Source organism: Apteryx mantelli, unplaced genomic scaffold (assembly GCF_036417845.1).
Source record: "Apteryx mantelli isolate bAptMan1 unplaced genomic scaffold, bAptMan1.hap1 HAP1_SCAFFOLD_63, whole genome shotgun sequence".
Taxonomy (NCBI): domain Eukaryota; kingdom Metazoa; phylum Chordata; class Aves; order Apterygiformes; family Apterygidae; genus Apteryx; species Apteryx mantelli.
The window spans coordinates 492,368-506,619 of NW_027118792.1; the positions used below are offsets into that span (position 1 = coordinate 492,368).

Genomic DNA, 14,252 nt, shown 5'->3' on the forward strand with positions numbered 1-14,252 from the left:
CACTCTAATAAAGGTGCTTTTATTGAAGTATCACTCTCTGGAGCTGCTTCTCTTTTCCAGTTGGATGAATGGGAGTGGCTGTTCCACCGATATATGTCCATCTTTTAGCACTGCTACTGCCCAAGATAGGAGAGATGGGACCATATCCAGTATGTAGGGTGTTTCTGAAGGGACCCAGGCCATTGACAGTGAAAAACAGGTTTCTGCACAACACATTCTTGAGCCAAAAGCTCCTCTCATTGCATTGTCCATTGCCTACTACCCCACACAAGCTGCAAGGCAGAACATTTTCTGTGCTAGTAACTCACTGGAGAAAAGTCTTCTCTTTAGGGCACGCTTCACCTCCACATTCCTCAGGGTGTAGATCAAAGGATTGAGGACTGGCGCGACAACAGTATACATAAGTGTGGCTGTCATTGTCCAGCTGGCTGAACTCCCTGAGGAAGGTGGCACATAGTTAAAAATAACAGGGACATAGAGTAAGGCCACTACTGTGAGATGGGAGATGCAAGTGGAGAAGGCTTTCCTCCTTCCCTCCTTGGACTGGACTTTAAGTCGGAGGAAGGAAAAAATGTATAGGTAAGAAAAGAGTGTGAAGACAAAGGGGCCTATCACAATACTCCCTGTGATGATGCTGAGAAGGTTCAGGTTGAGCTGGCTGCTATTGCAGGCCAGTTTCACCAGGGGCTTAATTTCACAGAAGTAGTGCTGGATGTGGTTGGGGCCACAGAAATGGAGCCGGGAGGTCATGACTGTGTGCATCAGAGCATGAAGGAAGCCAATAGTCCAAGTGCCTACAGCCAGCAGCAGGCAGGCCCGTGGGCTCATGATCAGGGTGTAGCGCAGGGGGTAGCAGATGGCCACAAAGCGGTCATAGGCCATGACAGCCAGAAGCATATCTTCGCTGCTTCCCAGGAAGTAGAAGAAGTGGAGCTGGCTTAGGCAGCCAGTGTAAGAAATGCCATGGTGCCCCAAGAGAAACCCAGCCAGCATCTTGGGCACGGCAACTGTGGAGTAGAAAATATCTAGGCAGGAGAGGTTGAAGAGGAAAAAGTACATGGGGGTGTGTAGCCGGGGTTCACATGCCACTACAATCTTGATTGCCACATTCCCCAGCAGGGTAGACAGGTACAGCAGTAAGAACAGCATGAAGAGGAATTTCTGTAGCCCTTGAAGGCTGGTCAGGCCAAGGAGGATGAACTTCCTCACCTCTGTCTGGTTATCCATCCCTGCAGGGAAAGAGAGAATAACTTGGCAGTAACTTCCTATCTTTCTATCCTGAGCTGCTATATCCATTTCACAGAGTCTTCTTCCATGAGATGCATCATCAGCTGATGCTGCCTCATAAATGGAAAAGATCAGATACTGAGTCTGGAAAGGGACATGAAAGAATTCCTTGATTTCCCACCCCAGTTGTTTCAACAAATACTGGAACTGTTGTAACCTATGTGGTCAATACTGATGCTGGAACTGCCACCTGTGTACCAGCTCTCTGAAAGGAATGGCATGTTTGAGAATAGCAAGCAAAGAAAATTATGAGGAAGAAAGAAAGGCAGGCAGGCAGGCAGGAAGAAGGGAAGGGAAGAAGGGAGGGAGGAACAGAGAAGGAAGGAAGGGAGGAAGGAAGGAAGGTTGGTTACCTAATGTTTACATGAAGATTACTCTGAAATCCTGCAGGTTTTCCTTTTTTAAATCAAAGAAGGGTCCTCTAATATTGTTTTCTTCATTCCTATTCCTAGCTGAACAAACTGTATCTCTCCCAAAACTGAAAGAACTATGGTAGTATAGTAGATCACATATAATACACTGCTTTCAAAGAGGATTAATTCTGAAGAGTTGTTCAGTGGAGTCAGAAAACCTTTATAGAGTACTCTCTGCCACTGAAACAATCACATTTATTTCCAGCAAAGGAAAATTTCTGTCTCTCTGATAACTCCTCTTGGGATCAAGCCTCTGAATCTTACGGGACTTCAGTTCAGAAAACATCAAGGCATAGTGTTTTAGGGACACAGAAATCTAATGATGTTGTGGGGAGTTGGACTGATCACTGATAAAATAACAGTTAGTTTTCCTCTTCTTCTAGCCACATCCTGTTAATATTGGTAACGATTATTTGTACAGCAGGCTCTCATAAGCACGAGGAAGGTGTCGAATCAAAAAAAAAAAAAAAGAAATGTGCAAGGTTATGACACCTAATTCTCAGAAAGAGTAACAGTTTTAAAGGGAAAATTTCCAACAAGTTTGTTACATCTTTTTGAAATTCCCAAGTATAATAAGTTGAGTAGGTATCATGGCTTCATTGGACGTGATACAACTAAACAGTTGACTTCTGTCTCTGACTTAACATCTTTTGCCTGCTTTATAGTCCTTATTTTATTTTATTTTATTAAGCCTACAAAAAGGTTTTAGGATTACTCTGGTGATATCTAAGCATTTCTCTGCAGTTTCTCATTCAAAACTTCAGCAGACAACCTCTGATAACATACATGAGACTATTTAAATGTGAATATTTTAGTTATAAGACAGGCACTTGTTGCTAGTCTGTGGTACGAATGGATATGATACACATGAAGGCAAACGGGAATTTATTAGAATCGTTCAGAAACTCAAATCAGCTCTAGAAGTAGGAATGCACTGTTGTTTCAGATGTCCTACCACCTGAGTGTAATTCAACTTGACAACCGTCAATGCCTTCAGGATGCCAAAGGTGTTTACAGCCCCTGACTCCTGCTGCACATAAGTGCCTGTAAACGAGCACCTTTATGTGGTGAAGTTTTTCCATTCTCACAATGGCACAGTGCAACAAGACCTCAGTGCCTGGAATACCATCCTGCCAGTCACCTGTGATAATGCTTCCATGGACACCAGTGCTGTTACAGTGATATGGGCATCCATATGCACTGAGATTGCATTAAGGCTTCCTGGATATCACAATGTGACTGCAAGGCAGGCAAGAGAGGGTCGGATACTGGTGGAAAGAGACACTCAAGGTTCATAAGGGGTTAAACAGGATAGGTTCAATAAAGGACTTACTTACACTACAAGCTGCATGGGGAGCCCTGGGAACTGTGAGGAGGGGTTGCCAATGGGAGGCTGCTGGAGGCATGGGTCAGACACATGGGTCAGACATCCAGGCAGGACTCGACTCGTTGTTTATAAGGGCCCCTTAAATCTACTAGAACTATTTCATTATCTTAGCCGTGCTAACCTTGAGTAGCTCCTGCCCGGGAAGCAGCTAGACGTTGTTGACAAAATGGAATATGCATGCCTGGCCCTGATGGGAATTTGGTCAGTGTGTGGTTCCACACGTTGGGCCTGCTACCACGCACTCTGCCAGTCACTGACTCCTCGCCACATCTTCCGCAGGTATTCTCACTACACACAAGAATCCTCCCCATGACTTGTATGCACTTTCTTGTCCTCAGAGAAGAGAGAGAGAGAGAGAGAGAGAGAGAAGAGAAAAGAGAGAGACAGAGTGAGTGATTAAAGGAGTAGTGTCAGGTAGAAAAGTCACCAGTAGGATTTACAGATGAACCGTGTCAATGAAGAAGCCGTTGTTGTGTTGTGTATCAAGGGGCTGGGAAGGAAGCCGAAGTAAGAGGGAGAATTATGGGAGAGACCAAACATTGGTAAGGAAAGCTGAAGCAGTCTGGTTTCTAAGAACAGACAGGGCTGGCCCAGACCTAGGAAGCAGGGAGGTGGTGTGAGAGGAATGAGGGAGGAAGGTTAGCAGAAGGGACCCACACAAAGCAGGACACATGCTGACATGCTTGTTCCAGCCCAAGAAAAAGCCCTACACCTCCTTCTCCATGCAGAGCAGTGGCTAGCCATCCTTCTAGGCTTGTGTATATAAAGACTCAGGTCCAGCTACAGGGACATCAGTGATGACCTCTATGCCATCAGGTACTGCCTGCCAGTAGACGCCTCTTGGGACTCTAGGGTTTTGCAGCAAAAGGATCCACTACTGCTGTCCTCAAGGTGCAAATCTGCACTGTGCTTAGCATCCCAACTATCATCTCCTTCCAGAGCATGGCTGCATTTACCGCTGGCCTCAGCCAAGACAGCCTTTCCAGGAACTTAGAGCACTTTGCTGAAGCACTCATAGAGAACATCAATGATGGTCTTGGAAACCTCCGAGGATGGAGACTTCACAACCTCTCTGAGAAACTTGTTCCAGTACCTGACTGTTCTCACGTTGAAAAAGTTTCTCCTTATATCCAGTTGGAAGCTCTCTGGTTTCAACCTATGACCATTGTCTACCATCCTCCCACCTCACATCACTGTGGAAAGCCTGGCTCTGTTCTTCTCAAGACTTTCCTGAAAGCACTGGAAGACCATTATTAGGTCCCCCCACTCAAGCTGCCTGTTCTCCAGGATGAACAAGCCTAGTTGCCTCAGCCTCTGCCCATGGGACAAGTATTGCAGCTCCCTGGCCATCTCAGTGCCCCTCTGCTGAATTTGCTCCAGCTGATCAATGCCTTCCTTGTATTGGGGGGTCAAAACTGGGCACAGTATCCTTCATGTGCTCTAACAGGTGTTGAACAAAGGGAAATAATCACCTTCCTTGATCTACTGGCTATGCCCCTCTTCACACAGCACAGCATGCTGTTGGCCTTCTGCACTTCCTGGCACACTGCTGGCTCTCGTTAAGCTTGCTCTCCACTAGGATCTCCAGGTCCTTCCTCAAAGAGCTGCTGCTCAGTGAGTAAGTCCCCAGCCTGTGCCGTTGCAAGGGGTGCTGCCTTTCCAGGCACAGGACTCTGTGCTTGTCTTTGTTGCATTTCATAAGGTTCCTGTTGGCCCATTCCTCTAGCTTCTCCTGGTCCTTCAGAATGGCAGCTCTGCCCTTAAGCGTATTGACTGGCTGCCCTTGAGAAGCGTGCATTCCATGACCTCCTCCAGATCACTGATAAAGATGTAAAGGAGGACAGGTCCCCGGATAATTCCCCGCAGTATTCCACTCATTACTGGCTTCCAAGTAGAGTACAACCCACTAACCATGACCCTCTGAGTGCCATCATCCAACCATTTTTTTTTAACCAGTTAAGTTGCCCACCTATCCAGACTGTAATGTCCTAACTTGAATACAAGAAGAGACCATGTTGTGGGAGACAGTGTTGAAAGCCTTGCTAAAGTCAAGGTGGATGACATCTATTGCTCTTCCTGCATCCATAAATCTAAGCATGTTATTATAGAAGGCTATCAGGTTGGTCAGGCATGATTTATGCTTGGTAAATCCATGTGGATTGTTCCAAACTAACTTGCTTTTCTTAATGTGCCTAGAAATGTGTTCCAAGAGGCCTCATTCCATGATTTTCCCAGGGACTGAAGTCTGAATATTTTTGTCACAAACTTGTATGAGAGCAGGGCAGGGCATCCCCATTTATTGGAGGCAAAAAGGAGGATGAGGTGTGCGTGGGTGTGAGGGAAATGGGGGGACAAATCTTGTCCTTGTGTATGAGGGTTTCGGGCATGTCCAGGGGAGCATGCTTGTGTGGAGGGAAAAGGGGACCAGGCATGTCCATGGTGGTGGGGTGAATGGGGGTGGGGCATGTCTGTGTGCTGGGGGAACGGTTCATGTCTGTGTGTGAGGGGACCTGGGACAGCACATGGGTATGTGAGGGGAATGGGAGACAGGGTGTTTCTGAGAGGTAAGATTGAGGAGACAAAGTGTGAGTGGGGAATGGGGTGGGGCTTTCTTGTTGGGAGGATGAGGAGCATGTCAGTGTGTGAGTGGTGCATGTCCTTGTGCAAGGCGAGAGAGAGGGAACATGACTGAGGGGAACGTGGTATGCGTCTGCATGGGGGAATACAGGGACAGGTTGGGTAGAGGGGGTTATGGGTGAACTGTGGTGTATCTGGGGATTGTGGCACACTTGTAAGTGAGAGGGGCATGAGGGTTTTGGCATGTTGATGAGGGACATGGGGAGAAGTATTTGGGGAGCATGTGTATATGGAGGAGCAGTTGGGAGCCATGTCAGGACAGTAGGGGTGTGTGAGAGAGACCTGCTGTGGAGAATACAGTATGTTGTGAATGAAAGAGAAGAGGAAGCATGTAAATGGTGGTCCAAGAGCAGATGGGAGGACCTGATATGGGAGGCTGTAGGGACGGGGAGGTGAGGGAACCATTGTGCGGCACATGAGGCTACAGCAGAAAAAGGTGTGTGTTTGGGGAGGGGCGTGTGCACACACAGTGTGGGGATGTTTCAGAGTTGTGGCAGAGGAATGTTTGTGTATGTGTGGGGTGGGAGTCTGCACACAGGGGTACCCTGCATGGAATAGGTCTGGATTGTCACAGGGGAAGGAGGGCGTATTCATGTATGCGCGTGTGTCTTCTCACTGCATGAATGTGGCGGGGTTGAAGCAGAGAAGGGAGTTGTGTGCGACAGGGATGTAGGGGCCTCATGGAGAAGGATGTGTCTTGATGGATACAACAGGGAAGGCGTGGACCACAGCACACCTTGCCCCTGGATGGGGTTTCCCTCCTCCCTCCCAGTGCCTGACTTTCACTTTCATTTTCTATCTGAGCCTTGTCTCCCAGAAGAGGAGGAGAGAGGCTGGCCAAGCACACAACAGCATAGAAGGCAGGACAGGAGCCAGGGCAGAGCAAAGCTGCTGCAGCCCAGAGAGGTGAAGGTGAGTCCCTTTCCCCAGTTCCTCCCCTCCATCCCCCTATGCAAGCAGTTAGGGGCACTCAAGCTGGGGAATGACTTTTTTTCATCCCAGCAAGCTGCAGGTGGGGATAGAAACAAGTCCAAAGTTGCTGCTCTGGGTTTGCCCTGAGATGGAGCAAGGGGAAGAGATGGCTGGGACCCTGTGCTCAACACCCCTAGTCTTTGCATGCAAACCCCTTCTCCTAAGTGCTCAGCCCCTGAGTTTGGACCCCCTTACCCCGTAAGCCATTTGTTTGTGGATTTGCAGCTCAGCTCTCAACTAACTAAGCTCCCCTAAGCTTCAACCATGTGTCCTAACCTATGCTTTGCTCCCTGCTGGTGTGTCTGTGCTGGGAGCCTCTCTCCCATCATCCCTCTTGTCCTAGGTCCCTGCCTGCAGCCATTGCTCTGTTCCCCACCCTTGTTGGCACCCTTCTTTAGCCACTCAGCAAACTAGCAAAGTTCACATCTCTGTTTGTGGCATAGTGTGGAGTGCTGCCCCCATCACCTGACTGAATGTAGCAGAATTGGGCCTTTAAGCCGTGGGCTTTTAGAAGCTGAGCTGAGCATTTCTGTTGTGACACAAATGGGAAGGGGCTCTGCCCCTCTGCTCAGTGCCAGCATTGCTTCCATGGCAGCGTTTGCAGGAGGGCAAGAGGAGGAGGTGAGTTAGAAGGAAGTTGTTGCAAAGAATGTTTTGCTTGGAAAAATGAGGTAGGATGAAAATGAGTGTTCCTGTTTGGACTGTGGGGTATCCACACCCTGTTAACCAGCCTGTCTCCCTGTCCCCTCTGCTGTCTGTGCTTGTCATGAGCAAAGGCATCTGGAATCTGCATGGCGGTGCCCATTTGCCTGATTGAGACCACACAGAGAGAGGGCCTGGTGGTGCAGCAGAAGACTCAGCAAGTGCTGTCAGAATTCCCACAGCCTGTGGTGGTAGTGGCCATCACAGGGCTGTATTGCACTGGAAAGTCCCACCTCATGAACAGGCTGGCTCGTGAGAGGATGGGTGAGAGAGGTAGTGAACCAGGCAGGTCCCAGCTCTGGATAGCCAGGGTGCCTGTGTTTTCTTGCTCTCTATCTAACACTGTTGAGCCCCTCGTGTCCTCTCCACAGGTTTCTCCCTGGGCTTCACCATGCAGCCCCATACCAAAGGTATCTGGATGTGGTGCGTGCCTCAGCCCTGCTGGCCTGGACACACTCTGGTGCTACTGGACACTGAAGAGCGGGGCAATGTGGAGAAGGTGTGGGAGAAGTAGAGACTTCCTTTTGTGGCGACAGAGCACTTTGTGGAAGCTCTCAAGGGCCCAGCCATGTGGCAGGACTCAAGGTGTTCTCATTGCCTGCACTGGTGTGCCAGGAAGAGACAGAGGCTGTGGGGAAGGAGGCTAGTGCAGAGCTAACTGGGTAAAGTCTTCTGGCTGATGGAGTCCCTCTTGGCATCCTTCACCTCTGCCTTTGACTGTCAGAGCCCTCGTTCTATCTGGTATCCTGGCTGTCTGCAGGGTAGTGGAACCAGTCTGTGGCTGGGCCCATGCTGGTTGGTGGGACACCCCTTCTTCCCAGGCACTCTCCCTCTCATTCTGGTTCTTTGATTACTAGCAGCCATTAGGCTGGTGGACCTTCTGATTTTCTTGTACTGGTGAGCTGAGGACTGGACACAGCATTGCAGAGGTGGTCTCACCAGTGCTGAGTAGAGGGGAAGGATCGCTTCACTTGACCTGCTGGCGACGCTTCCTAGTGCAACCCAGGATGCTGTTGGCCTTCTTTGCCGCAAGGGTGCAATGCTGGCTCATGTCCAGCTGGTCATGTTGGATGTGAGCCAGTTAGTTGTATATGTTGTCCACCAGGACCCCCAGGTCCTTCTCTGCAAAGCTGTTTTCCAGACAGTCAGTCCACAGCCTGTCCTGGTGTATGGGGTTATTTCTCCCCAGGTGCAGGACTCTTCAGGGCCCTTTGCTGAGCTCCATGACATTCCTGCTTGTCCATTTCTGCGGCCTGTTGAGATCCCTCTGAATGGCACCACCACCATCTGGTGTATCAGCCACTCCTCCCGGTTTTGTATTGTTGTCAAACCTGCTGAAGGGTGAACTCTGTCCCATCATCCAGGTCATTAAAGATGAGGTTAAACAGTACTGGACCCAGTATTGACCCTGAGGTAAACAGCTGCTGACTGGTCTCCAGCTGAACTTTATGCTGCTGATCACAACCGCCTATGCCCAGCAGTTCAGAGAGTTTTGAGTCCACCTCACTGTCCCTTCATCTAGTCTGCAGTTCATCAGTTTGTCTATGAGGCTGTTATGGAAGACAGTATTGAAAGCCTTGCTAGAGTGAAGATAAACAACATCCACTGCTCTCCCCTCATCCACCCAGCCAGTCTTCTGCCTGTTGAAGGCTGACAGCTTGGTCAAGCATGATTTCTCCTTTCTAAATCCATGCCAATTGCTCCCAGTCATCCTCTTGCCCTTCATATGTTTGGGAATTGTTTCCAAGAGGATTTGTTCCATCACCTTCCCAGGGATCGAGGTGAGGCTGACTGACCTGTAATTCCCCGGATCCTCCTTCTTGCCCTTCTTGAAGGCAGGAGTGGCGTTTGCTTTTTCCATGAACATGCCCTGACTGCCATGACCTTAATAGATAATTGAGAGTAACCTTGCAATGACATTGGCCAGCTCCCTCAGCACTCATGGATACATCCCATCAGGTCCCATGGACAGGTGTATGTCCAGTTTGTTTAAATGTTCCCTAACCCGATCCTCTTCCACCATGTTAGCACAGGTCTCGGGGGCCTGAGATTCCTGAAGGCATGTCTTATCAGGAAAGTCTGAGGCAAAGAAGGCACTGTAAACCTTTGCCTTTTCCACGTCCTTTGTTACCATGTCCCCTGCCCCATTCAGCACTAGGCTCACGTATTCCCTAGTCTTCTCTTTGCTGCTGATATACCTGCAGAAGCCTTTCTTGTTGCCTTTCACATCCCCCAGCAGGTTCAACTCCACCACACTGCCACCACATCACCCTGCCCTCTAATCTTGACCCATAAGCTCTCAACTGACTCATCATCTGTCCCTAGGCAGAGCTCTGTGAATTCCTGCTGCTCTCTCACGTAAAGGGTGACTACTCCTCCTTGCCTTCCTGGCCCGTCCCTCCTAAAGAGCCTGTAGCCATCCACTGCAGCATTCCAGTCATATGAGCTATCCCACCATATCTCTGGAACCAATGAGATTGCAGCCCTGTAACTGCGCACCGACTTCCATTCCCCACCCCTCCCCATTTGTTCCCCATGCTGTGTGCTCTAGTGTACACGCACTTCTGGCAGGCATGCTGGTTTTGCAGGAATAGGGTCAGAACTTGCCCCCCAGTTCTGCCCTCTGACCATTCCTCATTTGTGGGCACGCACTTGGGGTGGGCCCCCTTCTGCCCCCTTTTGTTCATTGCAAGGTCTCTTTCGTCATCAACTAAAGCACGCAGCAGCACTTTGAAACCTCCAGCTCTGCCCTTCCACCACCATAAAGGCCTTCCCTCCACTGCACTCCTTGCAGCAATGCGTGCAGCTGGACAAAATGGGTTTTGTTGGGTGACCAGGACACCAACTTCCCAAACTACTTCCAGCAGATTCCTCCCGTGCCCTTGGGCACTGCCAGCCACTCCAGCAAAGCACAGCCCCCACCAGGGGGTGGCCAGGCCATGCCACCCATGGCACTTTTCTGAATTGTTTTCTTAGGACAGCAAGTACAGAGTCATAGAGAGCAACCTAGACTTCTTGTGCACCAAGGAAATGATGCCCTGCTGTGGCATGCACCTGCATGGAGGATGGGAAAAGGCAATTGTGCATTGCACTGGGTGTCTCCAGGAAGCATCAAGGTGTGTCACGGCTCCTAAGATGCTTTTTCTTCATACTGAGCTCTGGCATAGGGACTCAGATGCCCCGTGGAAGCCAGCCTTCAGGAGAAAAGATGTCAGTGGGAGACTGGAGTCAGAGGGCAGAACACTAGCCATTCTTCAGCTACATCTGAAAGTCTCTTCTGGTTGTGCCACACAGGTCTGCAGGAGAAGCAGGCAGAGGGCACAGACCACACTCTTCTGCACTCTTTATGTCTCAGTTCCTTTGCTGTGAAGTCTGGTTTGGGATTGCAAGTGCACTGGTGTGTTCCCCTGCAGTGCCTGTTCATATAAGTCACCTGAAGACTGGTATTTCCCTCACCCAGGCACTTCCCAGCCCACTTCAGCCCCCTCTCCAGCTCTCCCCACCTCCTCTCGCCTCTCCCCAGCCCAACTCAGCAGAGTAGGAGAGTCTGGGAATTACCCCACAGCAGTGCCCACCACGGAGCGCTGCAGGGATCTGGGCACTTGGCACCAAGCCTGAGCCCCTCTGATGGGCACAGCAGCTCCTGGGGTGGGAGAGAGTGAGTGTCAGCCTCCCTATCAGCCCTGATGCCTGAGGCCAGCAATGGCACGAGGAAATGGAGGCCAGTAACTCTCTTGCCCCCCTGCTCTTGTCTCTAGGATAACAACCTCCACCTCAGCTGCCTGCAAGCCCCTCCTTACCAGCCCCACTCCCCAGGCCAGCACAAGTGTCCTGATGCTATGGCTCCGCAAGCAACTCCTGCTCTCCAACCTCCTTTCCCAGCGTAAGAAGAGCCCGGCCTTCAGGCACTGCGCTGAGAAGATCCTGTTTTATCACAGACATGCTATTACAGCAGCCAGCTCTGACACAGTGACAGACACATTTGCAGAAGGCCACTGGTCAGACAGGCCAGGTTCATGCCTCTGGAGAAATGTGATAAATACAAATATCTGTGTAGAGAGATGATTTTCACAGCTAGAGCAACCAAACCAAAAAAAAAAAAAAAAGGCAAAAACCAGCCTGAAAGAAACAGGGAACCATTTGTGAAGAGAGGAGGGTGGCTTATCACTGTTAAAATACTGTACATTGAATCAATTGCATCAGTGTCTCTTTGATTCCTCATGCTGTAGATGAGCGGGTTCACTCTTGGAGGTATGACTGAGTACAGAACGGCCACCACGAGCTCCAGAGCTGGGGAGGAGCTGGACGGTGGCTTGAGGTAAAGAAATATTGCAGTGCTGACAAACAGGGAGACCACAGCCAGGTGAGGGAGGCACATGGGGAAGGCTTTGTGCCATCCCAGCTCAGAGGGGATCCTCAGCATGACCCTGAAGATCTGCACGTAAGACAGCACAATGAACCCAAAACACCCACAAGCTACATGAAAACTAACCACAGTAACCCCAGCTTCCCTGAGGTAGGAGTCAGAGCAGGAGAGCTTGAGGAGCTGGGGAACTTCACAGAAGAACTGGTCCACAGCATTGCCTTGGTAGAGTGGAATTGAAAATGTGCTTCCAGTGCGCAGCACCTCATAGAGAAAACCCCTGGCCCAGGCAGCTGCTGCCATTTTGGCACAAGCTCTGTTCCCTGTGAGTGTCCCATAGTGCAGGGGGTTGCAGATGGCCATGTATCAACGATAGGCCTTGCCAGGGAGAAGATAATATTCTGATGAAATGAAGAAGAAAAAGGAAAAAAAAAAAAGGAAATTAGTCCTCATGTTCCACAGGGAATTGGTTATGGATTTGGGGACAGTGGTAGAGATGGAGCCAAGGTCCAGGAGGGAGAGATTGAGAAGGAAGAAGTATATGAGGGTGTGGGGGCAGTGGTCGCAGGCTACAGCTGTGATGATGAGGCCTTTGCCCAGAACAGCAGCCAGGTGGATGCCCAGGAAGAGCAAGAAGTGCAAGAGCTGCAGCTCCCGCTTGTCCACAAATGCCAGGAGGAGGAACTTGATGAGGAAGCTGCTGTTGGGCATTCCCTCCCTCTGGGCATTGGGGACTGTCCAAGGAGGAAAGGATTTGAGCAAAACCCATTCTATTTCATGTAGAAACCCTCCACATTCACTTTCTATGTCTCTGGAGGACTTTGTGTCAGTTCCCTAGTTTGAACTCCAGTTTGTGTTGGCTGAGTGCACCATGAGGCTCAGTGACCTCTGTCCGTGGGCAACAGAGGAGATAGTCCTGTTCTACAGCAGTGGGAACATGGTGGTGACAGTTCCTGGGGATGGATGCCCTGAGTTGAGTGAAGGGGAGTTAGTCCAGTGACCCAATGGGTATAATCTCATTTACCATTGCAAAAGATGAAATAAACACCATATCCAGCTGCTTCTTAGAGGAAAGAGGAAGGGATTCATCCGCTACTTTCCCCTCTTTGGAGGATTTATCTGTGTTTAAATCAATCAGCATGTTAGGGAAACTGTTGCATCCAGTGTCCTTAACAGGGTTCGACTCTAGGTTTCCCCTTTATCCAAAAGATGATACAAAATGATTCTTGATAAGATGATGTGATTAGTATCACAGCTCGAGCTGGGTGCCTCCTCCGAGGGACCCCCAACGGAAAATTCACTGGGTATTTATACCCCTGCGGGTTAAGTTCTTTGTCCATTCTCCGATTTGTTGCACCAATGGTTGCTCAACAAGTAGTAGCTTCTTGTCTCTTGGCTGGTTTCCCCGTTGTGTCCAGGTGGAGCTATGGTACTCAGTGGTCATTGCTGAAGCTGCTTTGTTACTTTCTTATCTCCTTGTTCGAACTGCCTCAAACAATTTTGGGAAAAGTTCAGCCATGTGCAGCCATAGGCTTCAGTATAATGTAGTTACTAGTACTAAGCAAATGTTATTACATCCAACAGTCCCTCCTTTTGTTTTCTGTGGGCATCCCTGCCCTCTTAGAATTGTTCCTGTTCGAGCATTCTCTGGTATCCTTGCATAGAACGCAGTAACATCTTTTGTAAGCAATCACGTACACAGGTAGTAACCCAACATGCCAATAACAGTATGATTGTTACTGGTAGTAACATCTCAATTAGGGAACCTTATAGGCTGCTCAACCACGAGGAGAGTCCCTGACTGGTGGACACATTACTTGTCCACTCACCCTCTAGGGTATGATCTTGTGTTCCTTGGTTGACTAGGGTTTGAGCTACCTCTTTTGGTGCAACCATGTTCTGGGGCTCGGGTGGCTTTTAGTTCTAATTTTAGCATAATCTCAGGCTCTGTTATGGATAATTTGGAGTGGGCCATCCGAATAGTAAGTAAGCTTATTAGCAACCTAATCATTTTGATAATTTGAAAGGAGTTGTCAGTTAGCCGATACTGTTAATGCATGTATTCTAGCCTCTATAGCCCATGGTTGATGTAATGGGCAGGAACAACAGCAGTTAATATGTCCCGCCACCCCGGCCTAGTTACACTTCTCCAGCTCCAACCTTGAGAGGTATTTATCCACTGGCCTCGGTAACACTGGTCACACCAACAAGGGCCACAAGGACCACAATTATTACATGTCGCCCGGAGCCACCCGTGTTGGTAAAATCTCAGTCCTCCCCCCCTTGGAGCAGCCTTCAGGAGGAGGACACTCCTGTAAGGGTGATGAAGACACCAGTGAGGGCAATGTTCTTTGTTCACGCTCTGAGACAGTTGGCTCGGCCAAGCAACCGGCGACTCACGTGTCCATGTGGCCCTGGAAAGGAAACAAGAGCAGCACATACTGGGAATTCCTTCAGTTTTGGGGAGCTGCAATGGCTTTATCTTCCAGGG

At 49.5% G+C, this 14,252-nt stretch overlaps 2 protein-coding genes across 2 annotated transcripts; both read right to left on the reverse strand.

Annotated features, from left to right (window-relative positions):
* Nucleotides 1-303: 303 nt before the first annotated feature.
* LOC136996643 (olfactory receptor 12D1-like) lies at nt 304-1,227 on the reverse strand (the record flags this gene model as incomplete). Its single annotated transcript, XM_067317531.1, has 1 exon — nt 304-1,227. A coding segment is annotated over exon 1 (924 nt), but the record flags the coding sequence as incomplete, so codon positions are not given.
* Nucleotides 1,228-9,337: 8,110 nt separating this feature from the next.
* Nucleotides 9,338-12,124, reverse strand: LOC136996633 (olfactory receptor 14C36-like). Its single transcript, XM_067317521.1, has 2 exons — nt 11,583-12,124; nt 9,338-9,653 (listed from the first exon to the last, which is right to left on the reverse strand). Exons 1-2 carry the CDS (start codon nt 12,122-12,124, stop codon nt 9,338-9,340), a joined length of 858 nt encoding a protein of 285 aa, XP_067173622.1.
* Nucleotides 12,125-14,252: the final 2,128 nt, after the last annotated feature.

Bases quoted from the DNA above. Each gene is read 5' to 3' on its own strand.
- LOC136996633 (XM_067317521.1), bottom strand. From the start codon at position 12,124: ATGGCCATCTGCAACCCCCTGCACTATGGGACACTCACAGGGAACAGA. The intron at 9,654-11,582 runs GTACAGTATTTT...ATGTGGTGGCAG, and splicing joins ACTGATGCAATTGATTCAAT to TGTGGTGGAGTTGAACCTGC.